General features: G+C 38.1%; 1 protein-coding gene across 4 annotated transcripts in view; it reads left to right on the top strand.

Moving 5' to 3' along the window:
- COMMD10 (COMM domain containing 10) overlaps positions 1-17,957 on the top strand; it is a 113,941-nt gene that overhangs the window by 22,916 nt on the left and 73,068 nt on the right. For all 4 annotated transcript variants that reach the window (XR_004237679.1, XR_004237680.1, XM_032097191.1 and 1 more), the window contains exon 5: positions 1,904-2,014. Coding sequence is in view for 2 of the 4 variants with exons in the window: in XM_032097191.1 (XP_031953082.1) it covers positions 1,904-2,014 (111 nt within the window). In the remaining 2 variants the exon portion in view is untranslated. The remainder of the gene's footprint in view (positions 1-1,903; positions 2,015-17,957) is intronic.

Here is a 17,957-nt window from a genome sequence, read left to right as displayed (position 1 = left end):
CAAATTGAAGTTTGAATGGTACATTGATTGCAGAGAAGCTGACAGACTGCTAGCTGACCTGCTGAAGTTCTTCCTGCTGTCCTATTCCTATAGCTGTACACACAGTCAGTCTAGACTGTGACTTTCCCTTAACTGTGGCCTTGGCTAAGCTCCCTAACCATCTTGTATTTGCCTGGGTGGTTAGGATATGTCATGATATAGTTTTCCTTTTGGTATGGTTAGTTATGTGGTGGCTAGTGTTTGTTAACACAGTTCTTGGATTGATCCAGTGTACAGATAAATGCAGTAAAACATACATTAGTATGTAAATGTAAATCATATAATTACAAGAAATTGTCTTTGAGCTGTGCCAATGGAAGAAGTTTTTGCCACCCTTACCTATCTTTCATTTAGAGATTTGTGTCACTGGAGGATGCAGGGCATGTTTTGCAGTTCACAATACAAGGTCTTTGGCATGGCTTTATTCTGTTAATGATCTTAGCTGAATTTAGCTGTTAGATTACATTACGTAAGAGATTAACCAAGATGTGGCACACTTTCACCAAGTCACCCACAATATTTACTAGAAGAGGGAAGACACTAGACTAGAAAGAATTTGTGTGTAAATTATCTTGGCAGATGGTAAGACTTTGTCCAGTTCCTTTTATTCACTAAGGCCAGGAGGATGATTTTGTGGAAGCCTTGTAGTTCTGTTGTTGTGTACTTCATTTGTGCATGAGCTGTACTGCCTCAGTTTTGGAGACAAAACTTCAGGAGGATACACTCCGGAATGAGTGTCTCCTCTGAAGGGAAGAAGGGCCTCCCCTTTTCCTCCACCAATAAGACAAGTGGGTCACAGCAAGTGAAAGTGGAAAAAAACCCAGTCTATTAACACCAAACAAAACAGGGTAGAACGGCGAAAAAAAACCCTCAAAATCAACAGATTCCCGGAGAGGGAACAGACACCCGGGCTCGGACCAGCCGGGGCCACCCTGTGAACCCCCCGGGCTGGCGAAGAGGGAAGGGAGGCAGTGAGGCAAGGGGAAGGAAAGGGAAAAAAGAACAAGAAAAAAACCAACAGAACCTTTTCCCAGCTAGCTGGAACACAGAAGAAACCCAAAGAGCAGCACAGCGCTCCCGGCGCGCTCCCTCCCCAGCCCTGCTGAGCCCCTGGAGCCGCAGGGCCCCGTTAAACCGCCCCGCACTCGGCCCGTGGCCCCGGCCCTGGGTCCATCTTAGAGAAACAGCGTCCCTGGGCATTGAGCGGACGGGTAAGGAATAAAGCGGCTCCATAACATCACCCCAGGACAGTAATGTTTGAATAGAACTTGATATTAATGATTAAAAAATAATCTGTAATGTGGTTTTTTTAGCTTTCTATTAAAAATTCTATTGCTCACGTGCATACCTGGGTTTTGTCTTTTCAACATTAATGATTCAAAAAGCAGAATTATTTTTGTTGTTAAGATCTGCATATGGTACAACACATAAGAGTAGATCTGTGGATTAAGGAATCACCACTTTTAGCTGGTTTGCTATCTATTGGTATTTTTTTCTTTTTCCTAAAAGAAAATTAAATATGAAATGAAATTGAATCCACAGCTTTGCTGATAAACTTCCTCGAGAAGAGGAAACGACCATATTCTGGACCCAGAGTTGTGTTCTGTGGATTGGTTCCATCAGATCTGAGACATAGGAAGTTGCTTTATTTGAGTGGTCATAGGCAATTTGAAGGGTAATTTTGGTAAGGAGAAGCAAATCTGTCTTGGAGTCCAAGATAATTTGAGGGAAATGCATTGTATACAAATGCGTAACGTTTGTAGAGCGTGACACTGTGTTCACTGACACAGACCACTGGCAGTTTTGAAAGTTGACCTCAGTGCTTCTGAACCATCTGATTGTCATCTAAATTTGTGTTTTATAGCTTGAAACAATTGGATGGCAACTTAATCTTCAAATGGCAGAGTCCATGCAAGCAAAGCTGAAGTCTCCTCAAGCTGTGCTGGAGCTGGGAGTGAGCAATGAAGATTCAAAGGTAAGAAATATATGTCAGCAGAGCTGGAATGGGTTGTGGTGATGGCCTTATGTGGAAGTTCTGTTAGAGGCATCCATTGGAACTCTTGTTGTTATTCTTGTCATTATTTTCATTTTTATATTTCATTAAGGTTATAGTAAACACTTGGAATTGTGAAGTACTGATATAATAGCATAAATATTCAATAGACTGCGTGCTGTGTTACCAGCTCTTTGGGCTGTAACAGAAGTAGGGAATATGGTTATTTCAGGTCTCTAAAATGTTTTTGTAGATAGTTTATTTTTATCACATAGCATATGATTGTAGTTCTTATGCTTTTAATACATAGTAGGCTGCAGCCTTCTACCATGTGTGTAGTTATGTAAGACATTGCTCATCACTTGCAACCTTTCTAGGCTAATGATGTATTTATGTGAATGATGACAGTATGTGAGGCCACAGAAACCCCATATTTGGAGATTTTAAGATAGAGTCTTAAGTTCAAGGATTTTAGTGACTCGGTGGCATATCAATACCCAAACTCACTAATGAACAAAATTTTTTGTTCATAAAACCTGTGTCTTTTGATTGCCAGCATGTTTCAAATTAGGCACATGAATTAGTTTTAACTGTGTCTTGATAATGGAAATTGGAGTCTTTAGTTCTGTGGTGTCTGTCAGAATGTTTACCTATGAAAAATTCAGTATAAGGAGTTTGAGGGGAGAAATCAGAACTCAGCGCTGCTTTAGCATTGCATTTAAATCCAGTACTTGTACTAATGTGAGTGGAATATCTGACTTATGGTGGGATAAAAGAGAATACACAGCTTATGTTTGTGCTTCTCACTAAGACTTGCAGCAGCTGTATTTTTTTGAGCATTTCATTGCAATCTGTATTTTTGAAATGCAGATACAGGAATCAGACAAAATTTTGTGCTCAAGCTGCATTGGTGAGCACTGAATACAGATTCAGTTCTTACGGCAGAAAAAAAATATAGAGGGAAAAATGTCACTTTCATGTAAGACAGAAAGTTCTTCTGTTTCCTGTACAAACAGAATTCAGATAGTAGACTTTTCAATTGTTACCTCTCCTACTTCTTTTTGTGGGTATGTTTAGATACCAAGATCAGAATTACTTTGCGATAATTACAAGCCTAGAATAAACTTGTGATGGGCATTTCGATAAAACAGTGCAACAAGAAAACTGATGCTCTCAAAGCACAGACATTAAAATTTAAAAATCTGTGTTGGTGTGAAGATCACTACAGGATTACATCCTAGTATAAAAGATTAACTAATACCTGCATAGATACAAACAGAAGTGTGGGTAATTTTTATGGTGTATCTTGCGTCTTCATGATCTCTTGGTGCATTAAGTATCTGAAAATCATAGCTACTAGATATCTTTTTTTCCCCTCCCCAAAATTTTGTATGTGCCTTTTGTGCAGAAATGTGGTGTGAGTTAAAGTATATGTTCTTAATGATTGTCTTATTTTTCCCTTTTTTTTTTTTCCTAATTCATGGATATAATGACTTGATTTTTTTTCAGGAAAGACACAAAATGCTGTTACAGAGGAGCTTTTGTGGTCTGGCTCATTAGGGGGCAGTAGTGCTCTTTGTCACACCGGTTCTTTGCTTTTTTTGAGATAATACTCAGAATCAATTCTGAAGTCAGTCATTGTGGGAAGTGTGTAAGTGTTTACATTTCTAATCTGTATATGACAATAGAAGTTTCTCTTGCGTATTTAGAAAAAGAAAGCCTATTAATAAAAAACCATACTGAGCAAGGTAAATGAATTGGGCTATTATTTTCACTTCTGCTAACTAAAATTAATTATACTAATACATTAGTGTTTACTACAAATCACACTACTTAAAGAACATTTAAACAGTTCTTATTCACTCATTTCATCTGAAGCTGACATTTAAAATTAGTATTTAAATTATCTCTCCTGGAGAGGTAATCATAAAACCTGTGGCTCTGTGGATGTTATTTGTACGTTGAGAAATAAAAAAAAATCTGCTATATGCTGTATAAATATTTATAGAGTACATTTTGTCAGCTTCAGATGAAATACAGAGTCCCAGAGGAATAAATCCATGGAAATTCAAAAGTAAGCTGTTCTTTGGTTCTTTCAGGTGGTTCAAGTGGCAAGAGACATTTGCATTTCCCAGGAAATATACTGCTTGTGACTAGCAAGAGTTGTGATCAGACCCCATGATTTTTGTTAAACTGTATTTTCCTGGTTTTTGTTACAGATTTGCTGTTTGCTTATACTCAGACGTGCAATTATGCTTGTGTTAGCCCCAGTGTGAACAGGAGGGTGGATCAGGTGGGCTGCCAGACACAGCCTTCCAGCCCAAGTTGTCCTGTGATCTCGGTTGCTTTGGTTGCTGCTGGTGTTTTGTATGAGAAAGAGAAAAAAGGAACTTCCAATTAAAAATCCAATTAACAGCATTTTATTACAAAGATTCATTTTTTCAAATATTTAATTGCATTTCAAAATCTAAGGGAAGTGAAATGTCTATGAACTAGACACAGAAAACAAACTGGTGTAATAGGAAGCACATCTTTGATCTGCAAGATCCCTTTGCTTCTGTTACGACATATTCATGAGTTTAGGTGACATTTGAGAACTGATGTGTAAGATATCAGCTGTGTAAAAGGGTTTTTTTAATAGTAAATTTGGTTTCAGATTTTTGGACTGTTGATTGCAACAGGAAAAACTGGAGATTCTGTACAGAGTATCATTATTTTTATGGCTATAGGGTCAATTGACAGGTAGGAGGAGCACAAATTAACAATCCTGATACTCTGTGTCGCTAATTAAGATTTTTGATTTGTAAACAAAGAGTGATCCCCAGAAGTGGTGTGTTTATTTAACATTTCTTTCCTCCAGTAATTGATTTGATAACTATCCGCATAGACACACACTCTGACATTCCTTCCAACTGTTAATAGCAGTAACTCCTTAGGCTACCTAGTCCAGACTTTTTAAAACTACTGTGGTAGTTTTCTATAACCGTAGGAGGAGCCATATAAATAAATAAATAAAATTGAAGTGTGTAGAAAGATTGAAGGGCTTCAGAAATGTCACACAATTGGTGCTGAATATCTTCACAGAGGAATGTGAGAAGTAGGAGTATATTCTTAAAAAGTTGTTGCTATTACTCATCATTAGGAAGATCCAGTAAGGCACATTACTAGATAAGGTATTTGTTGGTGTGTATTTTTGCACATGATCTGTAGTTACCATTTATGCTTGAAAATTGTTAGGATAAATAAATTATTCTTGCCCAGTGTTGTCTCTCAATAGTTATCCAATTTTCTTCTGTAAATCCATTCCACAGATTTCATTAGATTCAGTTATCTAATTGCAATTTGTCCTATGGAAGGCTTTGCTCTTTTCTTGGTTTTCCTTCTCCTTATTTAATCAGTGAATTTATTCTTAACCATAAAGGACTTCTTGGGGGAGCTCTTTTTTTCAGCATAAATAGTATGTAGAGATTCCTTGTGAAATATCAGTATTTTTTTTCTTTTGTTCCTTCTTTATGCATGTATTAGAAGAATTTTTACAGGATTTTGTCTGGTAATGCAAGACAAAAAGTAACTGATAATTGTGCTGGTTTGTTAAAACTGCTAGTGTAATACTTTTGCTGAAAGATAATATTAGAATTCTACTATGCTAATTTACTTTTATTTTCTTCTAAATAATTTCCCCTAACTTCTGGATGCTTTAACAGGATAATGTAACACATGAGAGACTGCGACAAATTAAGAGAGATGGGCAATCATTAACCAAATTAATTTTAATCAGGGCAAATTCCAGATTCAACGCCTGGGATAGGGCAACCCTGGATGTATGGAGAGACTGTGGAATGAAATGCTGGATAGCAGCGCTGTGAAAAGTGGTCTGGGGGTTGATGGCAAGTTGAACATGAGCCAGCAGTGCCCTGGCAGCCAGGAGGGCCACCCGTGTCCTGGGGGGCATCAGGCACAGCATCACCAGCTGAGCAAGGGAGGGGATTGTCCCACCCTGCTCTGCACTGGGGCAGCCTCACCTCGAGTGCTGGGGGCAGGTCTGGGCACCACGGTATGAAACAGATATTACGTTACTAGAGAGTGTCTAAAAGAGGGCGACAAAGATGGTGAAGGGTCTAGCGGTGAAGTGATACGAGCTGCAGCTAAGGTTTCTTGGTCTCTTCAGCCTGGAGCAGAAGAGATTGAGGAGGCATCTCATAGCAGTCCAGAGCTTCCTTGTGAGGGGAAAGAGGAGGGGCAGACACTGATCTCTTCTCTCTGGTGACCGGTGACAGGACCTGAGGGAACACCATGAAGCCGTGTCAGGGGAGGTTTAGGTTATTAGTAAAAGGTTCTTCACCCAGAGGGTGGTTGGGTACTGGAACAGGCTCCCCAGAAAAGTGGTCATAGCACCAAGCCTGACAGAGCTCAAGAAGCATTTGGACAATGTTCTCAGGCACATGGTGTGATTCTTGAGGCTCTGAAGAGCTTTGATGATCCTTGTGGGTCACTTCCAGCTCAGGGTATTCTATGATTCTGTGAAAATCGAACTGGGGTTTGATTACATTTGAAACTGAGCTGATAATACATATTCATCATTCTACAGAGTAAGTAGAAGCATAGAGATCTGAAATTACTATCTTTTACTTGTTAAAATAGCAGCATATGTTTTGGGTTTTTTTCTCCTGGTTTTTACAGACTTTCTGTATATTTCTGGACTGTGAACAAAATTTAGACCTTTTTGCTCTGTTTACTTCAATAGGTATGCTATTCTGCTTTCTGAGTTTGCCATTGTGATTACTTTTCCTATCTTTTACAAAAAAACCCCAAAGCAAAGTAAATGAGAAACAAATCTTTTCTTCTATCAGAACTATATCAATTACTTAATTCACACTGTAGATTTTCTGCAGCCTGTATGGCATGCAGGCAGGATCTGCACATGATCAATATTTAGGGAAATATGGTGGTCCTTCCCCTTCCACCTCAGTTTAGCCCTCTTTTTTTCTCTGAAAAGAATTTGTGTTTGTGGAGTGGCATAACAGTGAGAGTTGGTGGATGCTAGTAAAATGATCCCACTTCTGAGAAGTAGGAGGTGGCAGAATTGAGCATGTACTCCTTTCATTTGCCATCTCAGTCCTTGCCTTTGGGGATGATCCATTTATGTGGCCTTTTTTATTTTTTCAAAATAGAGGAGTTATTTTTATCTGTAGAGCCTTCAAAAAGAGAACACTTGAAAGTAATAATGCTGAAAGAACTATGATGAGGTCCAAAGACGAAACAATTGTAAATTGCTTCCCACGTTCATCAGCTACCTCTCAGCCAGTTTCTTCTCTGATGAGAACATCACCTTTTTCCTTCTCAGAGCACAAACAAGCTTGTATGTGCACCCTTGAATTGAGCTTAGTTTTCTCATCAAGCTTATTTGTAAGTCTCTAACAATTGCAAAAACAAAGTAGGACAGGCCTTGGATGAATGCAGAAATGTTTAAGGATGTGATTGAGATAAAACGGTTTTTTCATTCCTCTTTAGAAGAGCTAATTGGAGACCTGGATAGCCTCAGACAGCATAGTCCTGGTTCAGGGGTTTTCTGTGCTTCTGAACAAGCAAGGTTACTGCTTTTGGCAAGGTGTACATTGCGAAATGAGTTTTGTTCTGAGAATTAAACCCTAATAAATATTGCTGCTGTTAAGAAAGAAGAAAGTTCCCTAAGAGGAGGCTTCAGAATGAGAAAGGTCCTTGTATTTGTAGGAGTGGTAGTAAGAATAACACTATAATCTTGAGAGTGTGGAACAACTCAGAAAAATGAGCCTGAAATTTATAACTTGATTCCAGCAGTCACATCACTACAGAAAGATGACAGAAATTTAATTGCTCCACCATGAGAGACAGAAATTCTGCACTTACAGTGAACAGCAAATCTTGCATTAGACTGCTTGGTTTTGATCTATCATAGCTATTACCTCTGATTAAATCCATTTAATTAGAGGAAAAAATGAAGCTGCGGTCCAGAATTTTTAAAATGCTGAGAGGACTTTTTGTTTCCTTACCAGCATATAAATGGATGGCTGTGTAACCTGCGTTCTGTAACTTGTGAGTAGTTTGACGTTTTACTTAGTAACCATTTACTAGGTGGTGTGGCTCCAGGAGTATGCACTCGCCTCTGGAAGTTGTACTGCAGTGTGTACTTAATTATCTGACTTGAATTGTGATTTTACATTATTTGATTATCCAGCTTATGGTAAGGATTTCTTTACAGTATACTTACATTTCTTTCATCTGGCTATATGCACAATTTATGAATACAGACTATATCACAGAAATTTTCAAACCCTGTGACTGGTTACAGCCTCTACACATGCTCTGTTCATGGTAAAACATTCTTAGGACTTTCTACCTGTTTGTGTCTTGGAACTAAAGAAGAAGATGGTGCCAATTGACTGTTTATAGTTGGTTGCAGCATTGGCAACCTCAGCCTATAGCTAGAAATGAAACTCTTGGTTTGCACAGGAGTAAAATTAATTGTCCGTAATGTGTAGCTGTGCTGTTGTCAGTCCCAATAAACAGCAGAAAAGTAGCTCAAATACTAAATTTAAACTTGATGACCCATTTCATTGCTGGGCAGAGTTAAAGTTGAGGGCCTTGAGGGAATTTGGAAAACTGAAAGATCTGGTGAGCTTCTCTTATTTAATGCTGTTGTTCATTACATCTTTTTTTCTGACAAAATTTGTTTCCTGTTTGCCCCAAACTGGTTTTGTAGGCTTGGTACTTCAGTCTTTTCAGATGAAGCAAAGACATCCATGGGATTCATGGCAAATTCTCAGGCATTTATGTACTTTCTTACCTCTTACTCTCAGAGACTGTACAGTGTCTTAACAGATGAACTGTTGCTGTCATTTGTGTGTAGCAATGGAAGATAACCCTATTTTTTCAGCACTTTTGCTATGCTTTTGCAGTACTTCTGGACACTCCTTTTCCCTTTGCTTTTACTTAGGCAGTAAACTCTGTGGTACCTTCACAAGTATGTTAAAAACCATCATCTCTCCCATGCCTGTGTCTTACTGACTCTATGGTAGAAAGATAAGGTAGTCTAAGAAATGGGTACGTTTAGGGAGAGATTAATGTGAAAGTTGGACTTTGTCTAACAGTGAGTCTCAGGTTTTCGGCATTGCTCTTCTGCCTTGTCATCTGTCACACTGATGTTGACTGCTGCCTTTGAGAATTGAAGGCAGAGGCAGAAGTGGACGAGGTATAACAAAAAGAAGGGCAACTCAGCTGGTGAAGGGTCTGGAGCAGAAGTCTGATGAGAAGTGGCTGAGAGATCTGGGGATGTTCAGCCTGGAGAAAAGGAAGCTAAGGGGAGACCTGATAGCTCTCTACAACTGCCTGAGAGAAGGTCATAGCCAGGTGGGGGTCAGTCTCTTCTTCCATGCAGCAAGTGATAGGTGACAGGAAATGGTCTCAGTTTGCACCAGGGGAGGTTTAGACTAGATACTAAGAAAAATACCTTCACTGAAAGGGTAGTCAGGCATTGGAATTGGCTCCGCAGGGAAGCAGTGTAATGTGGCACCTGGAAACATGGTTTAGTGGTGAACACAGCGGTGCTAGCTTAAATGTTGGACTCAATGATTTCAGAGGTCTTTTCCAGCCTTAACAGTTGTATCATTCTATTATATGCTTTTAAAATCTGTTTACTACCCGTAGTTGGTAGAAGATGTCTGTCTTAATAGATGGAAGAGCTGAAAACAAGTGACATTTAACAAGTATCATTTTGCCTTCTTAAGTTTCTGAAAGGCAAAAAAGAAGTTGGGCCAGATGGGTTGAAAATATCATATTCATGATATTTAAATAACTTTTAAAGTCTGGGAATATTTACCAAAGTCAACTTTTGTTGTTCCTTCACTTCCTTGCATGGCAACTCTTGGATTTTGTTTTTTTAAAGTTAATTTATAATTTGTTTTTTGCTCTCCAACAAACTTTTTAACTCCTTTACCAGGGAGTGTAGTCTGGCATGTGGAGCTGTATTTGAGTGGTATGTTTGCCTAGTGGAACATCAGCATGAATTTGAGGTTCAGCAGCTCAGTGCTGGAGTGGGGAACTTGAGGCGAGCCCTATCCTGCTGCTGAATCTTGTGCTGACCTGTAAGAGAGGGAGCAGTGGGATACTGATCCTTGGAGTGGGCAGGCAGGGGAGCTACCCTGGGAACAGCTGGCTCCTTTGCCTTTGGGGTCTTGATCAAAGCAATCATAAGTTCATCTTCTCTGCAGAGGAAGAGATACTCATGAAGTGAGATTTCAGTCAAAGTACCTGCAGAGGACTTGAGAAGCTTGGTCATACCTTTAAATTTGTGTAATGGATTTATCTTTCTTCCGGAAGAAGCACTGCTGAGTGGTGGCAGAGCAATAGTTTATGTTGATTTATAGTGGCTTTAACTGTACTCAGTATGAAGTTAAACTAGTGTAAGATTCAGCTTCAAACTGAGTGCTTGATCGTATTTTACTTGCAAACTTCCTTTGTAAACCTTTCAAGAGTACGGCTAGCCACAGAAACAAAAAAATTACTTTTTGAAGCATTTGAACAGTGTCTCTTTTATAGTACTAAAATATGAGGACATTGCATATGAAACAGCTTAATTTGGGTTAAAAAATTACAGATTCTATTACTGTGTAACAACAAGTAAAATAAAAGTACTGTGCAGCCGAAAGGAGAAAAACTGTTCTGTGTCAGACCATTTGCATCTTGCCAGGGTCAAGCCCCCACAGCTTACTTTGGGACCACTTTGGGGTTGTGCATCCTGTCATGTTTCCTCCAGTCACGTTTCCTCCTCTATACACAATTAGTTGCATGTCTTGTGGACAGATAAGTGCTTATCTTTTCTTCCTAATAATGTCAGTACTCATATCAGAAGAGGCTGTGAAAACAGTTGAATGGGTGACAAGGAGCAGCTGCCGAACCAACTCAATACCAGGCAGGTTACACCTTGCTTTTTTGTCATGTACCTTTAAAAAACATTATGGTGAGAAGCATAATTTCCGATTACTCTGTTGGTTCATACCTTGTCAGCAGTTCTGTATTGCTTAGACTATTACAAACTAATTAGGTGTTTTATGTGACAGGCTTCTCACCAGGTCTGCTTAGAGTAGTATGGAAAGAGCCCACACTTCTTCATTTGCATTCAGTTTACATTTGTGTTCACCATTATAATTCTCTCCTGTGCTTTACTTTTTCTTTGTCAGTTCTTTAAATTCATAGTTTTGTGAGCTTTGGTAAAAATGATACTGTCAAGGAGAAGTGATCTTCTTATGCTAATGAGTTTCAAACCAAGCGTCTGTGGGGGTTAATAGCATGGTTTTGAATTTAAAAGCAGTTTGATTGCCCACTTTACAGAATTGCTGGACTTGCTTTCCTGTTACTTTTGCTAATTTTTTTGCCAGTTTGCGACTAAGGTAATTGCCAAATCCGGCTTTCCAGAGAAATAATATGTCTGTTCTTGAAAGAGTAGAAAGTTAACATCTCCTGCGTTGCAAACATCTGTCCTGCTTGAGGCAATAAATACGCAGTACATGCCATCAAACAGTATCTACGCTGAGCATTTGACATCAAGCAGGTGTCTAGCAGTGTTGTGACACTCCTTCCAGTCCCTCTTCAGGTGGAAGAAGGTGGGTCATCACCTCAATCATATGCAGAAGAGACAATTTTCACTCATCTTATTTCCTGTTGTTTACCAATGACAGGAGTCTGGTATCTGAAACTGTGTGGCATCTCAGTTTGTGCCACTTGGCTTTGTATAAATGTTTAACAAACTTTATAAGCTGCTATGACAAGTGACCTTTTTCACTGGTTAAAATGAAATGAAATATGACCTCTTTCACAGGAAAACCACAACCCACAGCACGGCCTACAGCCTCTGGGAAAATCTTGTTCACTATGATTGTATAAAATCAAAACTAATGAAATAACACATATTTCTAGGAATGCACACTCAGTGGCAAGACACTAATAGAAAGAGATTTCAAAGGACAGAGGAAAAAACATTTTTTTCCACATTGAGACAGATCCTGTTACTAAGAATACATTTTGAAGCCTTGGAGTAATGATAGGATAATACAAAAGGCAAAAGAGAGCCGAATCTACCGAAAATGCTTCTCTCTCTTTTTTAGTAATGCCTGATCTGTATTTTTTAATATTTTTTTTGTATTACCTCTGGTGCATAAAGGGAGGCACAGCAGAGTTTTAAAAAGGCTAAAAATACTAGATTATTTCTTGGTTCTCTTGCTATGTCAACAGAAACAAGAAGTTGGGCGATGCCTATGCTTGGAATAAGTCATGTTATGAGAGTGAGAATTTGACAGCAAAACAAGTTGCCTATGGCTAGATTTCTGTGGAGCTCTACTACTACTCTGCTGTTGGTGTACGGTTCTTTGGTTAGGTACTTTAGCACTAAAGGGTGCACTTGTCTCCTTCATGAGTTGGAGAAATGTATTAAAGAATCACAGAATCCTTTAGGCTGGAAAAGACCTTCAAGGTCATCAAATCCAGCCAGTGACTTAGCATTGCTAACCAATATCCTCAGTGCCACATCCACATGCTGTTTGCACACTTCAGGGATGGTGATTCCATCATTTCCGTAGGCAGCCCATTCCAATGCCTGATTGTGTCAGTGAAGATATTTTTCCTTGTATCTTTAGGATAGTCATGGGCTTAAGCTTTCAGGAGGACTGACACTATACTGTGTTGCCCACTGGTGACTTAGATGTGCCATCATACCTGGTAGTTTTGGAAGGTTTGCAACCTGGAACTGAGTGTAGGATTTAGTAACTGCACAGAGGAGTTCAAATGCTTGTCATCTTTACTCCTCTATTCTGAATCCTAAATAAACAAGTTTCAAAATCTAACCATACACACGTGGAAACAAATACATCTTTTGTTCAGGAACAAATGGTTTTTCAGGCAACCTATGCCTGAAAATACCTGAACTTATTATTAGAAAATAAGTGCCTTTTATTAGAAAATCTTAAGAATAGTTAGGAGGAGGAGGTTTATTTGAAGATGCAGTTAGAGGCAGGAAGAAAGCTTTCTGTAGATTCTGGAAAGTAGTTTTGACAACAGTGAAACAATTAGTGAGCTGTTTTTTTCCTTTTTGCAATTTTTAGATCACTTTGCCTCTTCACATTCCTTTTTCTTCTTCTTTTTTCTCATCTCATTTTTGTAGGAACAGATGCATTGTTCTCCAATCAAAGAAATGCAACAGGTTCCAAAATACTTTTGAAATTCCTCCAACATCAGAGTTGCCATTCAAGTGGGACAGAATTCCTTAGTTTCATGCTATGGCTAATAAATTCAATACAAGCTATCAAGTAGTGCCACATATAATTAGTAACTTTTTTTTTTTATGGTTGTTTCTGTTCCTTTTATTTTTGAACAGTGGTTGATAAAGTAACAGATCATGATAATCCTTTGTTTTCCTTTTAGTTTCCTTTGTTCTTGAAGCCTTAGAACCCTTGTTATGCTGTAGGGTATCTTCTGCTCCAAAAGGATGTGCAGCACAGTGTTATATAAATGCAAGATGTTTAGGCAGTTTCTGCACAGTTTCAGAATTCTGGGGTGGCAGTATATTCCTGTCTGTACTTTCAAATGCTAAAATTTACCAGGTTCTTGAGTGAGCATTTTAATTTCCTCTTTCTAAATTTGTATAACTAAATTTTGTTTAGTGAGAATGAAAGTCTTTCTTGTGAGGACCGAAATGGGTTGGGGATAATATCGATGAGATGAAGAATAGCTGGGTTTTAGTACTGATATTGGCACTATTTGATTTCTTTCCAAATGCAGATCTATTTGGGACAACTTAGAGGAGGAAAAGGTAAACCTTTTCAGGAGAACTTTTTCACTTCAGCATCAAAGAGCTGCTCTGTTGGAGTGCATTAATTTGTCAAGGGTACTGTAGGCAGGCAGACCGCAGGTAAGCAGGCACAGTGATGTCTGAAAATGGTGTAACACAGAACAGAAGTGCATGAAACAGATATGGGGAGGTGGAGGCACTAAAGGCAATGAGGAGCACAGAAATGCAAGAAAGTGGTGTTCTTTGAGAGCTACCTGTAGTTGAGTGGAACCTGAAGAGGTTTTTTGGAGTAAAACTGAGGATGATTGTCATGCAGGAAAATGATGCACTCTGAGAAGGGTTATGCAGGATGATGCAGTGCTTTGTTCTCAAGCTGGTATCTAAAACACCATTCTGGAAAGCTCTTGAAAATTCAAGTGAATCATAGTTGGATTTTATTTTTTTAGTGGAATAGCTTTAAAATTCACATTACCATTTCAAACTGCAATTGTATGCTTCTGTGGCCCTCAGGGAGTCACAAAGCACTTGAAACCATCCTTGACTTTGACATTGAGGCCTGTGATGCTTGTCTAGGATGGAGTATAATACCTGTTGTGTTTACTATTTTCAGAAGAGAAGAATCTGGCATTTTTATCTGAGTGCATTGCAAGGGTGAACCACAGACCAGTAGCAGATCTTTTGAGGAAGTGTGCAAATAGTAAGACAGAAGAAGGATATGGCAACAAAAAACTGCAAAAAAAAAATCAAAAAAGGCATCTAATATGTCTGTTCTTTATGGATAGACAGATGAAACATATTTGTCAACGCAGAGCATGAGAAGTGCAGTGCTGTAGCTTAAGCACTGCTGGGAGACATCACGTTGAGGATGCTTGTTCAAATCTCCTTCTTCCCTTTTTTGCAATAAAATAATTTCTTTTCGAAACATTCCAATCCAACTTGAAAGACTGCTGGCTTTTTATAGTGATATGGCTTTAGACCCTGGAAAAATAAATAAAAAAAGGCATTCTGTTCTTCCTACTGTTTTATGAAACACTTCAGTAGTGTGCTTTCATCATTAGCCTTTTTCCTTTTTTTTTTTTTTTTAAATAAAGATGGAAATAAAAATTGTGGACCAAACATGTATTAGCCTATAAAACTGCAAAAATAGCTTTATGTGTCAAAACCAAAGTGCTATTATTTTAGTATGTGTCTTTATATACAGGTAAGCACGCCCCATTTTCAGGTGAAATTGACATGTGTTTAATTCTGTCAAAAAGGGTTGCAGGAGTAAGGCTAGTGTGAATGTCAGGAAGACTGCACATTATTACCACTGGAGACAACATCCAGGAGTGTGCTGCTCTAGCAAGAGGTCTGGAACAAGTGCAAAAGTAATCTGCCATTGTATATGTACACATGTTATTATCTTCATATTACCTCAGAGCCTGACAAATTAAATTATTCTTTGGCTTTGTGGAAGCAAAGTTTTTTTTAAAAAGTATGTATTTACATGGAATTGTTGTTTCCTTATTTGTATCTAATTCATAAGCTTCCAGTAGAATACTCTTTTCAGTTATGGGTTTGGAGTTTTTGTGTGTGTGTTTGTTGTTGTTTGCTTGTTTGTTTGGGTTTTTAAACGTTTTTTCATGGAGGGAGTTTGTGTTCATGTTTGGGTTTTTTTTGTTAAAGAGTACTAGCATCTTTACTGAATGTGAAAGTGTTGAGAAGAAAGTCTTTGTGGCTAGAAAAGTGTCTTGTAGTTTGTGCCACAAAATGCCTTTCAAGCTGAATTGACCTAAACTGTATAAAAATTACTATTCCATTTTTGCCAATGGTTTTTCATAGAGCTCCTGGTTTTTTTCCCAAACACTAAGTGATTATGAGCATTCTCAGTTAAGGTCAGGCTTTGATGTTATTGAGCACCACATTTCTAGGCACTGTGGGGAGCACATAGTGCAGGTGCTGAAAATAATACACCTTGGAGTAGGAGAGGGCTTGGCTGGGCTTCCTTTCTGCCATGACTCTTAGTACAGGGAATTAGCTGTGTTCTCTCCACTTTCTGAAGTTGGTGTATAAAATAATGTAGATGATGATGACTGATATTCCCTTAGGTGGGTGAATGCTCTACGGAAGATAAAAAACCCCTGCATTTTCAGGGAGGATAAAATAGGACACAGTCATACTAGCAGGAAGATGAGTGACGTGACCAAAAGTATTTTCCCTGTAATTTTTTTATTGTAATAAAATAATTTCCTAACAAAAAAAATTTGATTTAAGGAACTGCATATATGCAAGTGACAATAAAATCTGTATTGCTCTCAATTCCCTTCCTCTGTCTGTGGCCTGTATGGCGCCTACAAACTAGTTCAAAATGGAGCAGAAGATTCTAGACCAAGAAGGAGAAGAAGATTACCTCTGGAACAGGCATCAAGGACAACAGCCTGTCGTGGGGGATTCAGTTTCCTTGGCTATTCTTGTTAGAATGCTGGAGATATTTTTAATCCTTAATGATGCTTAACTTAAGTGGGATTTTTTTGTGTGTGTGAAAATAGAAACCTTTGTGAGCAGTAGTTAAGGGTCCTTCAAAGCTAAAACAAAAGCAGTAGAACAAACTGTGATTGTAGATAGGAACCTTGGAAATAAAAACAAAGCCAAACCCCTTTCTCCTTCTGGCACTTGAGAATTGTATTGATACTCCCTCTAAGTACATCAAAACCCTAAGTGTGTTTTTTCTTCTGTAGAGAGTGAATGAAGTTCACATTCTCACAGTTGTGCCTGTATGTTTGTAAAGCTATGCTCCAAAATGGAGCCCTGAAATGAATTACAAAATGAAACAAAACTGATGGCCTGAAAGCTTTTAGAAATCATGAGATCTTATGTTTCTGGTGGGATCTACAAAGAAATTGTACTGGCACAAAAGGGAATAGACTGTGATTTGCAGGCAGTTGTGAGTTCTTAGCGTGGGGAGGAGTGTGACATAGCAAAGAAAATGCAACTTGAAGCTATGCTCTGTTTTTAACTGTTAACAATTCTTTTTCATGGTAACTGGTCTCATGCTTTCCAAAATAGCAGTCATCTCCCAGATTTTAGCAGGCATTTTAAGACCATCATTCTGCTTTACAGATGTAGATAAAAGTGAGACTCTTGAATACGTATGTTTGTGCCTTTAGTATTGCTACTAATACAAAGATTAGGATGATTTTGGTAAGTTTGTAAAACTCTTTTCAGAGGCAAGAAAGATAAATTACTTGCATGGAATTTGTTAAAGTTGATGCATTTGCATTTCTTTTTAATGAAATCAGTTAGATGGAGAGAAAACTAAATACTTTAAAAATTCCCACAAATTTAAAAAGCAGGAAATTGCTAAGCACTTTTTTTTTGTAATCTCGTTTGTACCTGTTTGTCTGAAGTGCTATTTGATTAGATTATTTTTCTGTTATTAGCAGTGTCATTCATATGCTCAACCTTAAAATGACCTAATTTTAACCCCAAACAATTCCGTTTAAAAGAGCTGTCTGTATAAAGTTTGTATATAAAGTTTTAGAGATGAACTTATACCATCATAGCTGTTTTAAAATAATTTTCCATTGTGTCCAAACATAAGCCAAAGAATACAATAAGAAGAATTTGGTATGTAGGTGAAGTGCATAGAGCTAAAAGGTACAGGTTTGAAATAGCAATGATAAGAAACAAAACCTTACCTGGTTGTAATCAGCATGTATTATGAAAGAAAAAAACAGGAGAGGAAGAAAAATGGGAATTATGGCAATGTCAATTTGGACCACATTTAGAGTAAATATTGGGCACATTAGTAATAGATAAGATAAAATTGCCAAAACAGTTTTGGTTAAAGGATCAAGGGAATGTATGAAATTGATCAAGGCAGGAAATGTATGGCTGAGAATTAAACTCCTTTTTGAGCTGCAGGAATTAGCATACCATGTTGTTTTCTCAGCTAATAATTTGTGTGTTTCTAAGGGCGCTAAGGAAATCATAGACGAGAGGGATATTGCTTGTAATATATCCAGTGATAAAAAAAAGTTTTAAAAAATTATTAAAATGTCAAAGAAAAGATAAAAAGAGTTAACGTGATCAGGGAAACTGCATCTGAAATGCCGAGATTCTTGTCTA

This window comes from Corvus moneduloides, chromosome Z (assembly GCF_009650955.1).
Source record: "Corvus moneduloides isolate bCorMon1 chromosome Z, bCorMon1.pri, whole genome shotgun sequence".
NCBI classification, from domain to species: Eukaryota; Metazoa; Chordata; class Aves; order Passeriformes; family Corvidae; genus Corvus; species Corvus moneduloides.
This window is presented reverse-complemented; position numbering and strand designations above follow the sequence as displayed.